General features: G+C 55.9%; 1 protein-coding gene across 1 annotated transcript; it reads left to right on the forward strand.

Moving 5' to 3' along the window:
• Positions 1–7,955: 7,955 nt before the first annotated feature.
• Positions 7,956–14,698, forward strand: LOC104332807 (apoptosis-inducing factor 3). The gene is made up of 18 exons (XM_075440282.1): positions 7,956–8,017; positions 8,159–8,268; positions 8,354–8,463; positions 8,924–8,968; positions 9,054–9,135; positions 9,269–9,381; positions 9,804–9,890; positions 10,367–10,458; positions 10,662–10,792; positions 11,363–11,478; positions 11,930–12,001; positions 12,367–12,430; positions 12,892–12,968; positions 13,050–13,167; positions 13,313–13,411; positions 13,886–13,961; positions 14,411–14,515; positions 14,642–14,698. Exons 1-18 carry the CDS (start codon positions 7,956–7,958, stop codon positions 14,682–14,684), a joined length of 1,602 nt encoding a protein of 533 aa, XP_075296397.1. The 3' UTR covers positions 14,685–14,698.
• Positions 14,699–15,674: the final 976 nt, after the last annotated feature.

Genomic DNA, 15,674 nt, shown 5'->3' on the forward strand with positions numbered 1-15,674 from the left:
TCCCATCGGGCACCGGTAGCTCTGCCCGACGGCTCCGCCTCGCCCGGTCCCGGGACCCGCCCTGCCGCCGCCCCGGGGCACCGGCACCGCCCCGGGCACCCGCCCCCGCCTCGCCCCGCCCGGGATGCGCGGCCCCGCGGCGGGGGGAAGGGCTTCCCCCGGCAGCCTGGGAACTCGGGCTGGGGGGGGTGAGCACCCCGGGGTGCGCCCCAGCCTTCCACAGGCATTGCTCGGTGGGAGCGGGCTGCGAGCGGGTCACGGAGCGGGGGTCCGGTGTCCCGGCCCCGTACCAGAGCTGGGGACACCTCCCTCGTCCCCCTGAGGGTTCTCCCCCACCTCGGTGGCACCGGGTGGGCGAACACCTCACCTGTGAGGTGCCCGCAGCCGGTGGTCCTTCGCCCTGAAGCATGCCCGGCACACGAGGTCAGCGAAGCTCTCGCGGCGTTGCTTTGCGCTGGAGAGACGTCCCACGCCCCGGGTGAGGACCCACGCGGTCACACACCACCGGATCTGATCGCACGTCCAGCAAGCGAGAAGGTCCAGGTGCTGTGCAAAAAGCAGAGAGCCATTGGGCCATGGTTTTTCAAGACCCGCCTGGACAAGGTCGCCTACAGCCTGCTGTAGGTGACCCTGCTTCGGCAGGGGGTTGGACTAGATGACCCACAGAGGTCCCTTCCAACCTTTACCATGCTGTGATCCTGTGAAAAAGAAAACCGCCGTGCCCACGACGGTGTTGTCCTCCATCCCCCCTGTCCCATGTCTGGTGCTGAGAGGCGCTCCCCGATGCCTGGGGCACCCCAGCTCCACAGTCTGAGGTGTGGGGGAGTTCAGGACCCCGTACCCACAATTGCTTTGGTTCCATCTTACAGCGACGCAGTTTTCCCACCTTCCCATAGTTCGATCGCTCCCTTGGTGCTTTTTGATGTCTCTGTCAGACGCGGCTCTTCTGCGGACGGGATAAGTCACGGTGCACACACTGATGGATGTCAAACACCGCCTCTCCTCTCGGGTGTTAATTTGGGATGAGATTTCTCTACTTTGCTGACACAGAAGTGTGTGGAGTCGGAGCTCTCAGTCGCTGCCCTGGCTGGGGTGATGCGCACCGACACATCAACAAGTGCTGCGCTGGTGGCAGGGACACCGAAGAGGGAAGCGGTTACATCAGATCTGAAGGAGAAGGGTGAGATAGTCCCAGCCGACAGAAAACCATCTGCTTCTGCTGCAGAAATTTGCTTAAAAGCCGGACAAGATGATGTAATTTCACAGTGGTGAAGTGGTGGGGAGCCACTGCCTGAAGTGATCGTCAGGCCTGATTATTTATAATCTCATGTACCGGGACTCGAAGGATCACCCAGGCTAATCTGTTAGTGAGAAGGCCAAATGCAAAGACATTTCTGCTCAGCATCAGATATGTCGAGGAAAGGGAGGCAGCCTTGGAGACACGTCGGGCTCCTCAGGGCACCGAGGAGGAAAATCATCGAACAATTAATCACAATATAAAATTGCAGAGGGCTGATTCCTCATGAGGTGTCATCTGCGGTGTTTTAGCCTCAGAAATCCCAACTGCCCCTTTCTGCGGTGGCAACCCTGCCTCCGGGTAAAGTCCCGGACCACGGAGCGCCTGTGAGCCCGGCCCTGTTATTCCCAGGGCCTCCTCCATTCACGGGGTTATTCTTCTAAAAGATGAACATTTGGGCAGGCTCGGGTCGGCGACAGGAATAGCTAAAATGCTTCTGAACACTGGAGAGCTTTTACCGACCACTTCTGCACGGGAGGAATTTAAGCCATGATTAACTGAGCCTCTGGCTCAGGGGCTTTGATCCCACTGCTACAGCACTAGCAACAGCTACATAAATACTACTTTCTAGATAATTTTAGCCCAGATTTTACTGAATTTTACCAGGACTTGCCATTGGGCCGTGGTTTCTCACCATGGCTGGTTCATGGTTCCCAGCCTTTTCTCCTTTCCTCCCTTCCTCTGCAGCGGTGGCATTGAGCAGGGATGGTTTCAGAGATGGAGGATTCCAAGCCCGGTTACAAACAGGTCCCTTGACGCCAGACCAGGCCAAGCATTCAGCCACGTCCCAGGGGCACAGAGGCCAGGCTTGTCCCAAGAAAAGCCGTGCAGAAGAGCAGGGACAGGAGCTTCCGGGCACAGCTGCCACAAGAGGTCCCCGCACGCTCGCTGGAGAGAGCAGCCCCAGCTGATGGGACTCTTCGCTCACACCTTATTTGGAGATAACGCCTTTTTTTCACCCGAATTTCCAGAAGTTCTCCAGCAGTCCCCAAACGGCCTCTTTTTCTGCAGGGAGGCAGCTCAGCCTGGTGAGGGATGGCTGCCGGTGCCTGCTCCCAGCAGGGCAGGGGTCTCCTTCCAGATGTCAGCGAGGATCTGCCCGGGTCCATCTCGTAACGCCGTGGGGGTCACAGCTAATCCCACAGCAGAGGCTTTACAGCAGCTGCCGGGGTGTAAATCGAGGGCACAGCCATTTGTTCAGTAGCTGGGCAATGGCTTTTTCCTCCCGCTCACAGATTGGGCTTTCTCTGCAGCACATCTGGGAGAGATAACCCATTTTCCACAATAAAGAGCTGGCAGTTTATTGATCATCCTCCGTACGAGTTCTGTGAGATGAACTGCGTCCTCCCCCAGACGCTCCCCACTACTCCTGGACGGGGGTTCGGGTGTGCTCTCCCAGCTCTGCCATCCCTTACGCCAGCAGGAGCCTGCTCTGCTCCCAAACACCTCCCGGGCCTCGCCATGGCCAGCAGATGTGGGAGCTTCCGACGCAGCACAGTCCTTCTGGCAAAAGTCGCGCTCCTGGTTTTGGAAAGGCTGGCTCCCTTAATCTGCCTCTCTCCAGCCAGGGAGGCTCAAAGCCCATCTGCTCGCCTAACGCCAGACCTGGCTCACACCTAAAATAATTTGAGGAGTCCAAGATCTCAGAAGAAATCAAGCAGCTTGGCTTCCAAACTTTAATTAGTCGTCCTCTTCATCCCTATCTGAATTATGTCACCGCTCTATCTGCTAGGCCATAGCAAGTCAGACGAAGTAGGAAAGCTTTACTCTGTATATCCACATTTTCATTCAGAAAGCCTGTAACTCCACTCTTATGAAAGGATCTACTGTACAAAATGCGTGCCATGTATGGCAAAGCACGCCCAGGCACTGCAGAGGTAGCTGTGAGGAGAGCTGAAATCAATGCAGACTCCAGCGTCCACCCCTTCCAGCCACAAACACCTTCCTGACGTGGAAGCTGGGTATTCTCCAGGTGGAACTAGGGATGTACTCGCCGTAGCCATAGGAGAAGGGCGCATCAGCCTCTGCGAGCATGGTGAGCAGCAGGGTTTCTGCTGGCACGGACAGTGCAGAGAGTTATCACTTCCTTTTTTCCCCAGCCTTTAGCTCCATTTCCCCCTACACACACAGCTCCAGGATTTAATGCAAGAAATGCCAGAGTGCATCGCTTAACCACTGACCTCAGGCCTTGACCTTGTCTGGCAGAGGAAATCATCCGGCTTTGCACCGCAGCCTGTCCATTCCCCCTGCTCAAGCCTGCAAGCCCAGCCTCTCGAGGGGAAGACTCATCGCTTCCCTCCCCCAGAGCTTTGAGCAGCCCCGCGGGCGTTCTGCTGCCCAGGTTGGTCGTCCTTCCTGAGATCATTCTTTGGATAACACAGTGTCTCCTGGGAGCGTCACTGCGCCGGGATGCTCCGGTGCCGGCCGCCAGCCGGTGCCTGGCCGGGCACAGCACACTGCCTGCCGCAGCCCGGCGTGCAGGAATCCCCCCCTCACCCGAGGGCCAGAGCCACCCAGGCAGAGCTTTGCCCGTCTGATGAACAACCCCACAGCAGGTTGCTCTGGGTGTTTTTGGCCTTCTTCCTTTGTCACAGGACTGGAAGTCTTTTGTCTCAGGATTTGGCACAAGGGACCTATAGGAGAAACGTGTGAGAACAGCACAGCGTCCCTAAGGATGCTGCGGGCTCAGCTGTCTCTCAAGGGCTTGGGCTGGACTGGCTGCCACAGTTTCGTTGTGCAAAGGACGTGCTCTCTCCTTCTCCCTCCGGTTGCACAGGTACACCGTGGGATAAAACAAATAATTCTATTCACAGACACATTCACAGGCAAAAGCCCTTCGAGCACAGCAGCATGGGCAGTTCCTTCTATTTCTCCTCTGCTTTCAGTAGCTGACACACCTCAAAATTGTCCACTTTCCGAATTGTTTATCGCTGCCATTAGAAAGGTTTCAGGTTCCTTCTTTCCTTGTGGTGAACAGTGAAACCTGGGGCCAGGTGTCCGCCCCACCTGTATCCCAACTCTTACCGTCACCAGACAAGGCTGCCTAGGAAGAAGATGTGAACAGCATGTAGAATTATTCTTACCCTGTAAGCATATTCATTCCCACTAAATATTTCCCTTTCCACATCTTCTTCCCTTGTGGGATAAACATTTTTTTCCCTGCTTCGTTCACCATTTTCAAGTTGCAGTAATTTTTGACAGATATCTACATGCTTTCTGGTTGCATCATGATGTATTTATGACTGCATGGGTTTTTTTCGCAATTCAGACAGGTTCAGAGTGAGCGTCGCGAGGTGGAAGCACATCTCAGCCCTACAGCCGCTCCGTGCAGCATCACATGTGGCTAAGCCCACTCGATTCCTCCCGCATCACCAATATAAGCACAGGAGCTTCCTAACTGCATCTCCTGCTGCCGCCGGCCCTGCCACTTGGAACAGGTTACGTTCCCTCCTGAATTCTCTCGTTATTAATATCACAAACCAAGCTGTTCCGAGAGCAGTGTCCCATTAATCATTGCAGCTCTGCCGCAGTTTTCACCTCGCTTCCTCTTCCTGCGCGCCTGAGCTGTCCTCAGCGAGGTTCGGCTCTGTGGGTAGCGCTCGGTTAAAACCGGCAGGTCTGCTAGAGCGGGGAAGGACCTTGACCTGAGCAAGCCGGGGCAGGCAAAGGTGGGACAAGGGGCCATCCGCACAGCCACGGCTGCATTACGGCGTGAAAAAATGTGCTGCACTGGCTGACGGTAGTAGAGACTTGAAGGGAGGAGAGCTACCCCCCTTAAATCTTCACCTCTAAACTCGATTTTTCCAGAGTGCTGACAACACTGGGGAGACACGGCAAAAGTGAAGATATCTAATAAAATATGAGGTCAGCTCGGCAGCTCGGGTGAGCCAGTACCAATGCGGGCGGCAGGTCTGGTCAGAGACTTCTGATGCCTGCCTGGGCTCTCTTCGTGTTTGAGGGCACTGCTTCCTTTCGCTCTCTTCCTTCCTATGCTTAATCCTGCTGTGTGTTACAAGCAAAGGTCTCGCCCACTCTGAGTACCTATGTCCGGGTTAGCCAACAAAGGGCCAAAAGATGTTTTCAGAGCATCTTCCCAAAAATCTGCCTCCTATACCATTCCATTGCCTGAATCCCTCGAGGCCACATTGCATGTTCCTAGGTGCTGGCTCTCAGAGAGGCAGTACTGCAGCGTCCCCGCAGCTAACCCAAACCTTCCGTCCTACATCCAACGCCCTTTTCAACTTTCTATCCTTTGCCATCATCTTTGTCCCCATCAGAGGCAGGGATTTCGCTTCACCTTTCTCCCTTTGCAGGTTACAAAAGCCTTACCCTGGGTGCTTGGCCACATCCAGCAGCATCCATCGGCATCCAGCAGCTGAATTAGCTGCTCAGCCCCACAGAGCAAATGCCACCATGCAGGTCCGGGCTCCACCTGGCTCGTCCCGAAGCCTCCCATGGCTGCACGCCGTTGTACCTGCCACTTGCCCAGCACGCTGCAGCTTTCCTCCATCAGCAAACAACGTTTTTCAGCGATTTCTGCTGAGTCAGAGTATGCCTGCACAAGGGCTGCTGCTTCTCCACGTGGGAATGCGCTTCTGGGGAATAATTACAAGAGTTGAAACAGGGAAGCCAGACTGCTTCACTTTCAGGCACCTGGCCAGGAAGGCAGAGCCCAAAAGCTGCTCGTTGGCACTGTGAGAAAATACCTCACACCTGCGCCCATCATGGGCATGCATCGCCCGTGGGCCACGATCCCTCTGTGCACGGCAGCACCCCGGCACTGAAAGGCGTGCTCATGGCTCGGTGGGTCCGACAAAGCCAGCTGCTTCCCAAATCAGCCAGCTTGCACTTACGGAGCATCCCTGCGCGCGCCCTCTTCTCCGGGCCATGCTCACCAAAGAGGGTTTATCCCCCTCCACGCTGCATTTGGGAACGTGAGGAGAGGCAGAAAGCTGGTCCCTGCAAAGCTCTGATTCTGTAAGGGCTTCCATCGAAGCACACTGCTAGTAACTCCCCCCCCCCCCCCAAACCTGAGGCATATTTTAAGGTTGTGAAACATATTGACTGTGAGATAGAGATAAGAACTGGAGTAGACAAACAACGTAGGCGTTACTCCTGTTTTTTGCAACTCCCACTCTGTTGCAAAAATAGTACAGCAAGAGCACACTGCTCTGTGCCACCCTTCATGGACCAAGCGATGATGGGGCCACGTCCCTGGACATTGACGGACTGAGCCAGCAGCAGAGCTGGCACCTAAGGCACGTGCAGAGGTTCCGAACGCTTCATATTCCTCAAAATCAATGGAGAGACAGGCTCTGTCTTACAAAAAGATCAAATTAAATCATTTTGAATGTTATAAAAACATATTAAAAGCAGTGATATCTTTCCAAAGTGCTGCAAAATCACAGTGCACTAAGCTAGAGCGCTTTCCATCGAGAAGCGGGCCAATGGGAAGCCGCAGCGGGGTGTCACTGCATCCACTCCAGTTTCTGTTCACCCTGCACACAACACACCCGGTCTTTAGACCACACCTGCGCCGCAATTCCTGGGCTCTTCACTCTTTTGCAATTTTAAACCAGAGCAAAATACACCTAACTAGGCGCAGACCAGTTGCAGAAATCAGATAAGGCTCGCTGGCAGGCAGCCGCGTCCCGGAGATGTGTCTCCTGACGGATGGGGACATTGTGCAACTCGGGGCGAGCATCACCCAGCCGTGGGCTGGCGGTGGGGAGAGCACTTGCAACAAGACGCGAGGGCGTCACCTTGGAGGAGGGGAAAGTCACAGACGACGGTGGTGGTGCCTTTCTGACTCTGGGGACAGTCACCGGAGACCCCGTGGCAGGACTGGGTGAGTACCCACCGACGCCTCTCCTAAGGGACCTGGGAGGGGAGCAGCGGCGCGGTGGGGATTTGCAGGAGCAAGTCACAACCCTGCACCGAAACCTGCCTCAAACAACCCTCCTCTGCTCCATTTCTTGCTTTCTTCTCTCCAAAACAGAGAGGGAGATTCCTAATCAGTCTCTCGGCTGATTGCTAAGGCAGGGACAGCACCAAGAACCAAGGGTTTTGGCTCTTTTCTAGCCCAGGAGGCAGTTTGGGCAGGGATTACTACTTTCACGGCAATTAGCGCAAATAACATCTCTGCACAAATGTTGGAGAGGTTTTGGAGAGGCTGGAGCAGCTCTTCAGACCCTGATTCAGGGGAGCCGTGGGCTGTGGCGACTGCACCTCGCCGTAAATAATTGTATTTATTTACAACATGACTGTTGCAAGTCACATTTGCTCGCTCACCTTGTGCTGCAGTTCAGTTTAGTGGGAAATGGGGCTGAACACCAAAAAATGGGTTGAACTGGAGGAGAAAAGGGCAGAGGAATGGGCTTTGGGCTTGGAGATAAGGTTGGAAAAGTGGGGAAATGTGTGTTTTCCACCAGCTGTGCATTTTTCTCTGCAGTACCGGGAGTTTGGGACCCCTTGAGCAGGTGGCACGGACCCGCTCCCAGCGGGAGTGGTGGTGGCCCTACATCTTGGGGTGGGATTTTGCAGCGACGGCACAAGGGCGTGCAGGGAGGACCATCTGCCGAGGGGCAAAGGACGGCGCCTACAACCAACAGCATCCACAGCAGCCAACCCCTCCCTCCACTTGCCCACAGCCACCGGCATGGACTGCGACGACACCGTGACCGCCGAGGTCTGCAAGGAGGAGGACATCGGGGATGGAGAGTGAGCGCCCGGCCGGGGGGAGGCCGGGGTCTGGCAGGGCTGGCATTGCCGCGGCAGCAGCCGCCACGTTGGCGGCCACCATGTTGGTGAGGCACCAAGCCTCGGCTCCCCGGGGCACCCACCTCTCCTCCTCTCCTGCAGGCTGTGGGAGGTGATGGTGTCCGGCTACCCGGTGCTGCTGGTGAGGAACAGGAAGGAGTTCAGCGCCCTGGGCAGCAAATGCCCCCACTCTGGTGCCCCGCTGAGTAAAGGTAAGCCTGGCGCTGGGCAGGGCGAGCAGCCGTGTCAGGGACGCCGGCTCTCACCGCTCGGTTGTGGGGGGCTTTTCTACCGCAGGAGCCTTGAAAGGGGAGAGGCTGCGCTGCCCCTGGCACGGCGCCTGCTTTAACATCAAAACCGGAGACATCGAGGAATACCCCGCTCTGGACTGCCTGCCCTGCTTTAAGGTGACTTCTTGTCTCTTCCTTCTCCCAGCTCGGGCCGTCTCCTCCGTACCTCTCGCACTCATTCACTCCCACAAGCTCCACGTTCCTGACACCAACTAACAGGACACGGCTCTGTGGTCCAGCTCACACAGAGCGACAACACGTGGGACAATCCTGGGGGATCACGTAACTCCCTGTCCTAAAGCTCCTCTCAGCCAAAGGTGAGGCTGTACATCCCGGTACACATCACAGCCAGCACAGCTCTTTGGGAAAGGAAAAAGGATTTACACCTCTTCCTGAGTGCCCTTGGGATGAGGAGAAAGGTCATGAGGTCCTCAGCATCCTTTGACATGCAAGATCCCTACAAGTCACTCTTGGTGTGTCAGGGACAGATGGGCCTCTGGACCAGAGCCTCCCAGGAAAGCTCCAACCACCACCTCATGGATGCAGCTCTTCAGTGCAATCTCCTTTCACCCTGCAGGTAACAGTGGAAGACGGAAAGGTGTTTGTTACAGCAAAAAAAAAGGTACTGACCTTACCGGCTGTCACTAAACACGAGCAGCACCTTGGGCTAAGCGTGATTTCAGCATTTCTCTGTTGCTTTCTTCTAGGATCTTGAAAGCAGCCTGAGGATGAAGGACACAAGCCGGCGATGCCTTCTCAACCAGGAGACGGTGCTGCTTCTGGGGGGAGGTCAGTGGAGTGGTCTGTACCGTGTCCTCCCCACTGATGCTGTGAGCTGCCGCAGTCTTCTCGGGGAGGACTTGCCTTCTTCCTCCTACTCCATAGTCACGTGTAAGAGGGCTGAGATGAGCGTCTCTCGCAGGTGTGGCTGCCCTGGTGTGTGCAGAGACACTTCGCCAAGAGGGCTTTACTGGCAGGATCATCATGGCCACCAAAGAGAAACATGCTCCATATGACAAGCCTAAACTAACCAAGGTTCGTGTATGAGCAGGGCAGGACAGTGCCTGGGTACCACGCGTGAATGAAGGACATGGCCCACATTCCGGACCAGACTGAGCAATTGAGTGAGCCATTCTGGCAAAGCAGAAGGGGTCCTGAGGCACCCCCAAGGAAAAGGGGTATATTTTTCAGCTAACATCTCTCTCCTTCCTCCCAGAAAGTCTTTGATCAGAGCATAAGATAATGGCTTTATCCCCTTTCACCTAGTTCTTCCCACTAGAGTTTGAGTTGATGGGTTTTTCTGAGGGGAGGGAAAGAAGATGACAGGGCAGTGTGGGGAGCTGTGATTTTATCCATGCAAAATTTGCCTCTTATGCAAACTTACTTCCCAGTAAACACTGCAAGAGTATTACCGGCTGTTACAAGTGCTTTATTTCATATTTCTGTTTTGTTTCCAGGAAATGAACTTGAAAGCTGAGGACATCTACCTGAGGAAACCTGAATTCCTCCGTGCTCACAGCATAGAGCTCTGGACAGAGAAAGAGGTACAAGAGCAGCTGAGCTCAGCCCTCAACGAGTGGTCCTGTTCCCGCCACGGGGAGGGGGTGCCAACACCTGCGGGTGCAGCGCTACATTTATAGAAATTAAGGCTCTGCCTAAGTACACGTGTTATCTGCTGGGACAGTGCTCTAACACCAGTGCCAGGGACGGTGTGCATGCCCTGGGTGTAATGCTGGTGTGTGCTACCCAGGGACAGATGCACCCATCACATGTGAAGAGGGCGACCCTTGCCACTGACCTTCTGCACACCCCTTAGAGGAACATAGATCTGGTCCTGTCATACTTAGTGCTCCTAAAGCCCAAGACCTGTAGGAAGTGAGAGGGAGGACCCCAGCATTCCTCATCTCACCTGAGTGTCCAGAAATCAGGCATGCAGTCACAGGCAAGCAGAACGATTGATGTGGCAGGACACCAGCAGACCAGAGGTACCTGCCTGATCTTTGCCTCTTTTCTCCTGCAGGCAGTGTCAGCGGATTTCCAGAAGCAGAAAGTCCGCTTCATGGACGGGTCCTCTCAGAAGTACAACCAGCTGCTCATTGCAACAGGGAGCCAGTGAGTGCACAAAGCATTTGCCACACACAGAGATTTAGACAAGACATCGAGGTCTTCTAGAGACGTATGAGAGGGGTGGTGAGAGATGAGATAAAAGGACAGGATGGGATGACACAGCCGAGAGATTGCATGGGTTTGTGCTCCCCCTGCATTCTTTCTGTTTCATTTCTAATCATGAGACATATTGGGATTGTCTCTTGCAGCTCCAGCTCCCTCAAAGTCCCAGGTGCAGACCTGCAGAACGTGTGCGTTCTCCAAACCCCAGAAGACTCTAGCAAGATCTTAGAGCTGGCAACTGGGAAGAATCTGGTGATCGCAGGAGCTTCATTCATAGGTACCAGGCTGGAGTGGGTATCAAGTCATCAGTGAGAGCCTTGAAACCCACTTCTGCTGCATGTGGAGATTAACCAGGCGTCCTCAGGAAAGGGATGTTCATTTGCTGCCTCCTGGGTTCCTGCCCAGAGCCCTATAGCTGGTGGGAGTGCGCATTACACAGCACGCACTCACTCTTTCCTCTCATTGCCAGAAACTTTGAGAGCTATAAACAGTTCCTGGACATGGACAGAGGGAAAAGTGCCTTCTGAAAAGGTCACAGTCCTTCAGAGGAGCTGGGCTCCCCAGAAGCATTGGGAAAGCGAGGGAGTGGGGCACGAAAACGGAGCTATTCTGTGCACAACCGGGAGCTGCTCTTTGCATTTCCAAATATCCAGGTTCATAGTGCACGAGAAAAAAAAAACGAGGAGAGGGGCTAAATATCTCAGCCCAGAAATGCGTAGAAGAGCAGCTGAGTGCTGGCACTACATCAGATTTGTTCTGCTCACCTGGAAGGGGAAAAGTTTTCCGAGGAGGAGGGTGCAGGTTCGTGCTTGCAGCCGGCTCACCCGGGCGTGCCTTCCCCCCGCAGGGATGGAGGTAGCTGCCTTCCTCTCCGGCAAGGCTGCTGCCATCGCCGTGGTGGAAAAAAAGGAGCTCCCTTTCCAGAGCGCGCTGGGTCCTCTGGTCGGAGGCGTTGCCATGAAGGTTAGGAAAACCTGGTGCTAATTCCTAGGACGGAGAACACACGCTTACCCAAGCAGCCCTGTGATCTGCAACAGCCCAGGAAACGCAGCCCCTGCGCTGAGTCACGGCCCCGCGTGCCCAGCCACCTCGCTCACGCTCGGCTCCCTGAAGGAGCCCGGCACGCACGGCAGGCCCCGACCTCCCTCACGCACACGCCGCGCTCCCCAGCTCAGCTTCGTCCCCAAGCTTCAGCCGAGATCCACCTCACGCCCCAGTCCTGGCCAGGACAGCAGAGCGAAGCCCGGCTTCCAGCAGCCTGCGGCAGACAGGGACGCAAACGAAACCTCTCTGCAGCCTGGAGCAGCAGCTACCCGCTGCCTGCCTGGGTTTTGGCTGAGTGCGGCTGTTTTTACAGCAGTACAGCCTGGAATTTCCTAGCGAATACTCAAAACAGCTTCCTCTTCCTTTTCAGATGCTGCAAAATAAAGGGGTGAAGTTTTACATGAAAACAGAGCTCTGTGAGCTGAAAGGAAAGGACGGAAAGGTCAGTCACGCCACTGTGATCCCTCAACTGCTAATTTTAGGGGAAAAACCCAAACTGAGGTATATTTTTATATATATATATTCATATACGAAAAACCCAGTCTAGGCTTTCCTCTCCCACGTCTAAACCCTCACATTTATTTGCACTGAACCCAGCTCCGGGCTCAAAGGACATCACTGTGTGTTCGTATCTCGGGGACAACAGTGTGATTTTCCTCTCACATTCTTGGCAACACACGTTAGTTGGACAAGGTGATCTGAACCTGGGGAAGAAAAAAAGACAGCAAAGAATGAGGCAGCAGGGAAGCTGCAAGAATTAGGACAGAGTTTTTAACCCTTTGTTAGCAATCCTTGCTTCTTTCCTAGGTCACAGAGGCTGTTCTTGCCAGCGGAGAGAAACTACCTGCAGATGTGGTGGTGGTGGGAATAGGTAAGAGACCCCGGCTGGGAGAGGGAGGAGGCTTTGGGAACAGGAGAGCAGCCAGCAAGCCCAGCGCATCCCAGTCCATTCCCAGGATGCCATTCCCTGCAGTCCCTTTCCCACTCTGTTGTCATCCAACCCTACACCTCGGCCCCAAGCAGCTGGAGAAAGCCAGCAGCCCATGGGCGATGGTGGGAGGAAAGGAGCTACTCACGCTCTCAGTGTGGCTTTGGCACGCTTGCTGAGCTCCATCGGTCACTGCTGTGTTGTTGGGGCGTGCCTGGTGCTGGGCCCTGGTTTTATCGACCCTGGCTTAGCTCAGCACCAGCTCGAGCGCTGGTCACTGCTGCGAGCTGCTCTGCTCCGAGCAGGCTGCACAGGCACCGCGGGCTCGTGCTTGCTGTGGAGCCAAGTTTCCTCCCCGCCTTTGCAGAGCTTTGCTGCATCTGTCCTCGCTCCTCTCCCTGCAGGGGCGTTCCCCAGCTCAGCATTTCTGAAGGACACCTCCATCGCCAGAGATAACCGCGGTGCCATCCTGGTTGACCTGGTAAGCGCCAGCTGAGCGCCCCTGGCCCGCACCCAGCTCCATCCCTCTCATCATCGCCCTAATTGCTCTTTGTCCCATCAGCACATGCAAACCAACATCCCAAAAGTCTTCGCTGCGGGGGACGTGGTCTCCTTTCCGGTGGCGCTGCTCCACGGGGAGCGGTCCAGCATCCATCACCAACAGGTGGCCGAGGCCCACGGTGAGACAGCGCAGCCACCTCGATCTCCAGCTCCCCTCGGAGATGGGCATCGAGGGAGCGGGGCAGAAGGGACGGCAGGATAACAAGCGGCAGCGGGCACTTCGAGGGCCCACAGACAAATGCTTCCTCTGCTGGTTCATCACAGGTCATGTTGCTGCTTTGAACATGCTGAAGAAAGGGAAGGAGTTGCACACTGTCCCCTTCTTCTGGACCACGATGCTTGGGAAAAGCATCCGCTACGCAGGTAGGAAGGGGCAGAGAGCAGGGAACAGCCGAACCGCTTCCCAGCCCACGTGCCCACCCACCAGCTGGGTCTGGACCTTGTCAACACAGAGCGGTTGCAGAGTTGACCTGAAGCAGCTGAAGTTTCGGACTGGCTGCCGTGGCGGGTTTGTGAGCCCCGTTTCTGAGCTCTGGGCCTGCAGGTTACCCAGAGCTCTTGTTCTTTGCTGACCTCCAGTGCCTTAGAGGTCGGGAAGGAGGAGGAACATCCATCTCCAAGCCAAGGAGAGGGTTGTGGTCAGGACACAGTCCTGCACCTCTGGGTCGGTTCTGCTTGTCCAGGGCTTCTATGCAGCTCCCCAGCCCTGTCCCAGCCCGGAGCCCTGCCTCAGGCAGTCACCATCCCCTCTGCCCCTTCCTGCGACGGCACTGGGGTGGGATGGTTGGCAGCTGCCATAGCTGGGCTCCGTGAGGGCTGCGATGCTGTCTCTTGCAGGCTGCGGGAACGGATACACAGACACCGTGGTGAAGGGCAGCCTGGAGCAGCAGAAGTTCCTGATCTTTTACATCAGGTGAGTGAACGCGAGGCCGGTCTGTGCCCTGGCATGGCAGCACCCTGGGAACAGGGCACAGACCTCTCCTGCACACCCTGCCGAGCTCCCTCAGAGGCTCCTCATCACCCCCATGGCTGCGCACTGCGGGCAGCCACTGGCTGTTGAACGAGCAGTGAGATGGTTTCGGAGCAATCCAAAGCAGGGCAGGGAAGAAGAGGATGAGATTTGATGAAGACACCAGCTGGGCAGGGAGCCTGGGACACATCTCTTCTCCTCCTGCCTCACTGCGCCCAGCTCCCCGCGGTGCCAGGCGATCTGCCACGAGTCCCCGTGCACCCTGCAGCACCAGCCACCCCGCCCTGAGCCCTCCGAAACACAGCTGGCCTCCAGCCGGGGTGCCACGGGGATGCTGCCATGCCCAGTTACACACCCTGAGGAGATCCGCATTCTTCCACCTTCCCTTTCAGGGACGGCTTCGTGACTGCAGCTGCCAGCCTGAACTGTGACCCCATGGTGGCTCTGATTGCAGAAGTCTTATACTCAGGGAGACAAATCTCCAAAGAAGAAGCAGAGTGAGTGACCCACTGACCGAGCTGGTGGGTGGCTCTGGGCTGTGTTCCCCGTGCCAGCAGAGCCCACTGAGAGACACAAAGTCGAGATGATTAACTGCAGATCCCCTACGTACCTTTCATTTGCAGGGCCTGCGACATCTGCAATATACCCTCGCTGGCAGAAACCTAAGCTCGGTACGTGCCCTGTTGTGAGGGGCACAGAGTCCGCCGAGTGTTAACAACCCCAAATCCTCCCATCCTGGCACAAGAGAAATAAAATCATCAGCAAAGCTGAACCAGCACCTGCACGTTGTGTTTCCAGACAGCCCTTGGCTGCTCACTTGCATGCTGGGGCAAAGCGAAGCAGCACTTTCCCCTCTCTTCTAGATGGCGATCTGCTGGGCTGGAGAAGAGAAGGATGCCCGTGTCCTGCAGCTCAGCTGAGGGTCTGAGCAGGCAGGAGCAGCCACACGTTCGCAGCCCCACCTATCCCTCCTGCTCCTCTCGCTGGGTCTTGGCAGGGAGCTTTCATTCAGCACACGGGTCACACTGACCTTCTGCTTTGCGAAAGCACGTTTTCCCAGCGAGGAGAGCTGCGACTGAGGCAAGCTGCTCTTCCAGCTGGGAACTAGATAGCCTGTGTGCAGGAACTCGCATGGAATACCCTAACCGCTAAGGACAGAGGGCTGCCAGCCGACCTCTGAGCGAGCAGCACCTGCTGGCATCGCCACAGCCGCCTTGAATATTGCATTAGCTGTCACAGCGAGCGCTTCCCACCCCCTGACAGCAGCCAGCCTCCGGCAGAGAAATCCCAGCCCCGGCTGGCGTCCCTTCTCCCGCCACGTCCCTGCACGCTGAACGCTTTGAGGATGCAGCCGGACGTTGTAGGAAACACAGCCTGGGTGCTAGAGGAAAGAGTCGCTAGATTTTTGCAAGGCAACAGCGAGCAAGGTCTGCGCTTTCTACAGGAAACCCTGCTCTTACTCACCGGTCACATGGGGCTTTGCAGGAGGAAGGGTAAGCCCCGGCAGCCGGGCAAGTTCCCACAGGGACATTTACTTTGTCAGCCTAAAACCCCTCTGCCTTTGCGTTAGAAGCAGCCTAGCCAGCGCCTGTTTGCTCAGCAGGTGGGAGACTGCAATGCTGGTTTCGAGTTAAACACACAAACTTGTGCTCTGGT

This window comes from Opisthocomus hoazin, chromosome 20 (assembly GCF_030867145.1).
Source record: "Opisthocomus hoazin isolate bOpiHoa1 chromosome 20, bOpiHoa1.hap1, whole genome shotgun sequence".
Classification (NCBI taxonomy): Eukaryota; Metazoa; Chordata; class Aves; order Opisthocomiformes; family Opisthocomidae; genus Opisthocomus; species Opisthocomus hoazin.

Bases quoted from the DNA above. Each gene is read 5' to 3' on its own strand.
- LOC104332807 (XM_075440282.1), top strand. From the start codon at position 7,956: ATGGACTGCGACGACACCGTGACCGCCGAGGTCTGCAAGGAGGAGGAC. The intron at 12,002-12,366 runs GTCAGTCACGCC...CTTCTTTCCTAG, and splicing joins TGAAAGGAAAGGACGGAAAG to GTCACAGAGGCTGTTCTTGC. The intron at 12,431-12,891 runs GTAAGAGACCCC...CTCTCCCTGCAG, and splicing joins TGTGGTGGTGGTGGGAATAG to GGGCGTTCCCCAGCTCAGCA.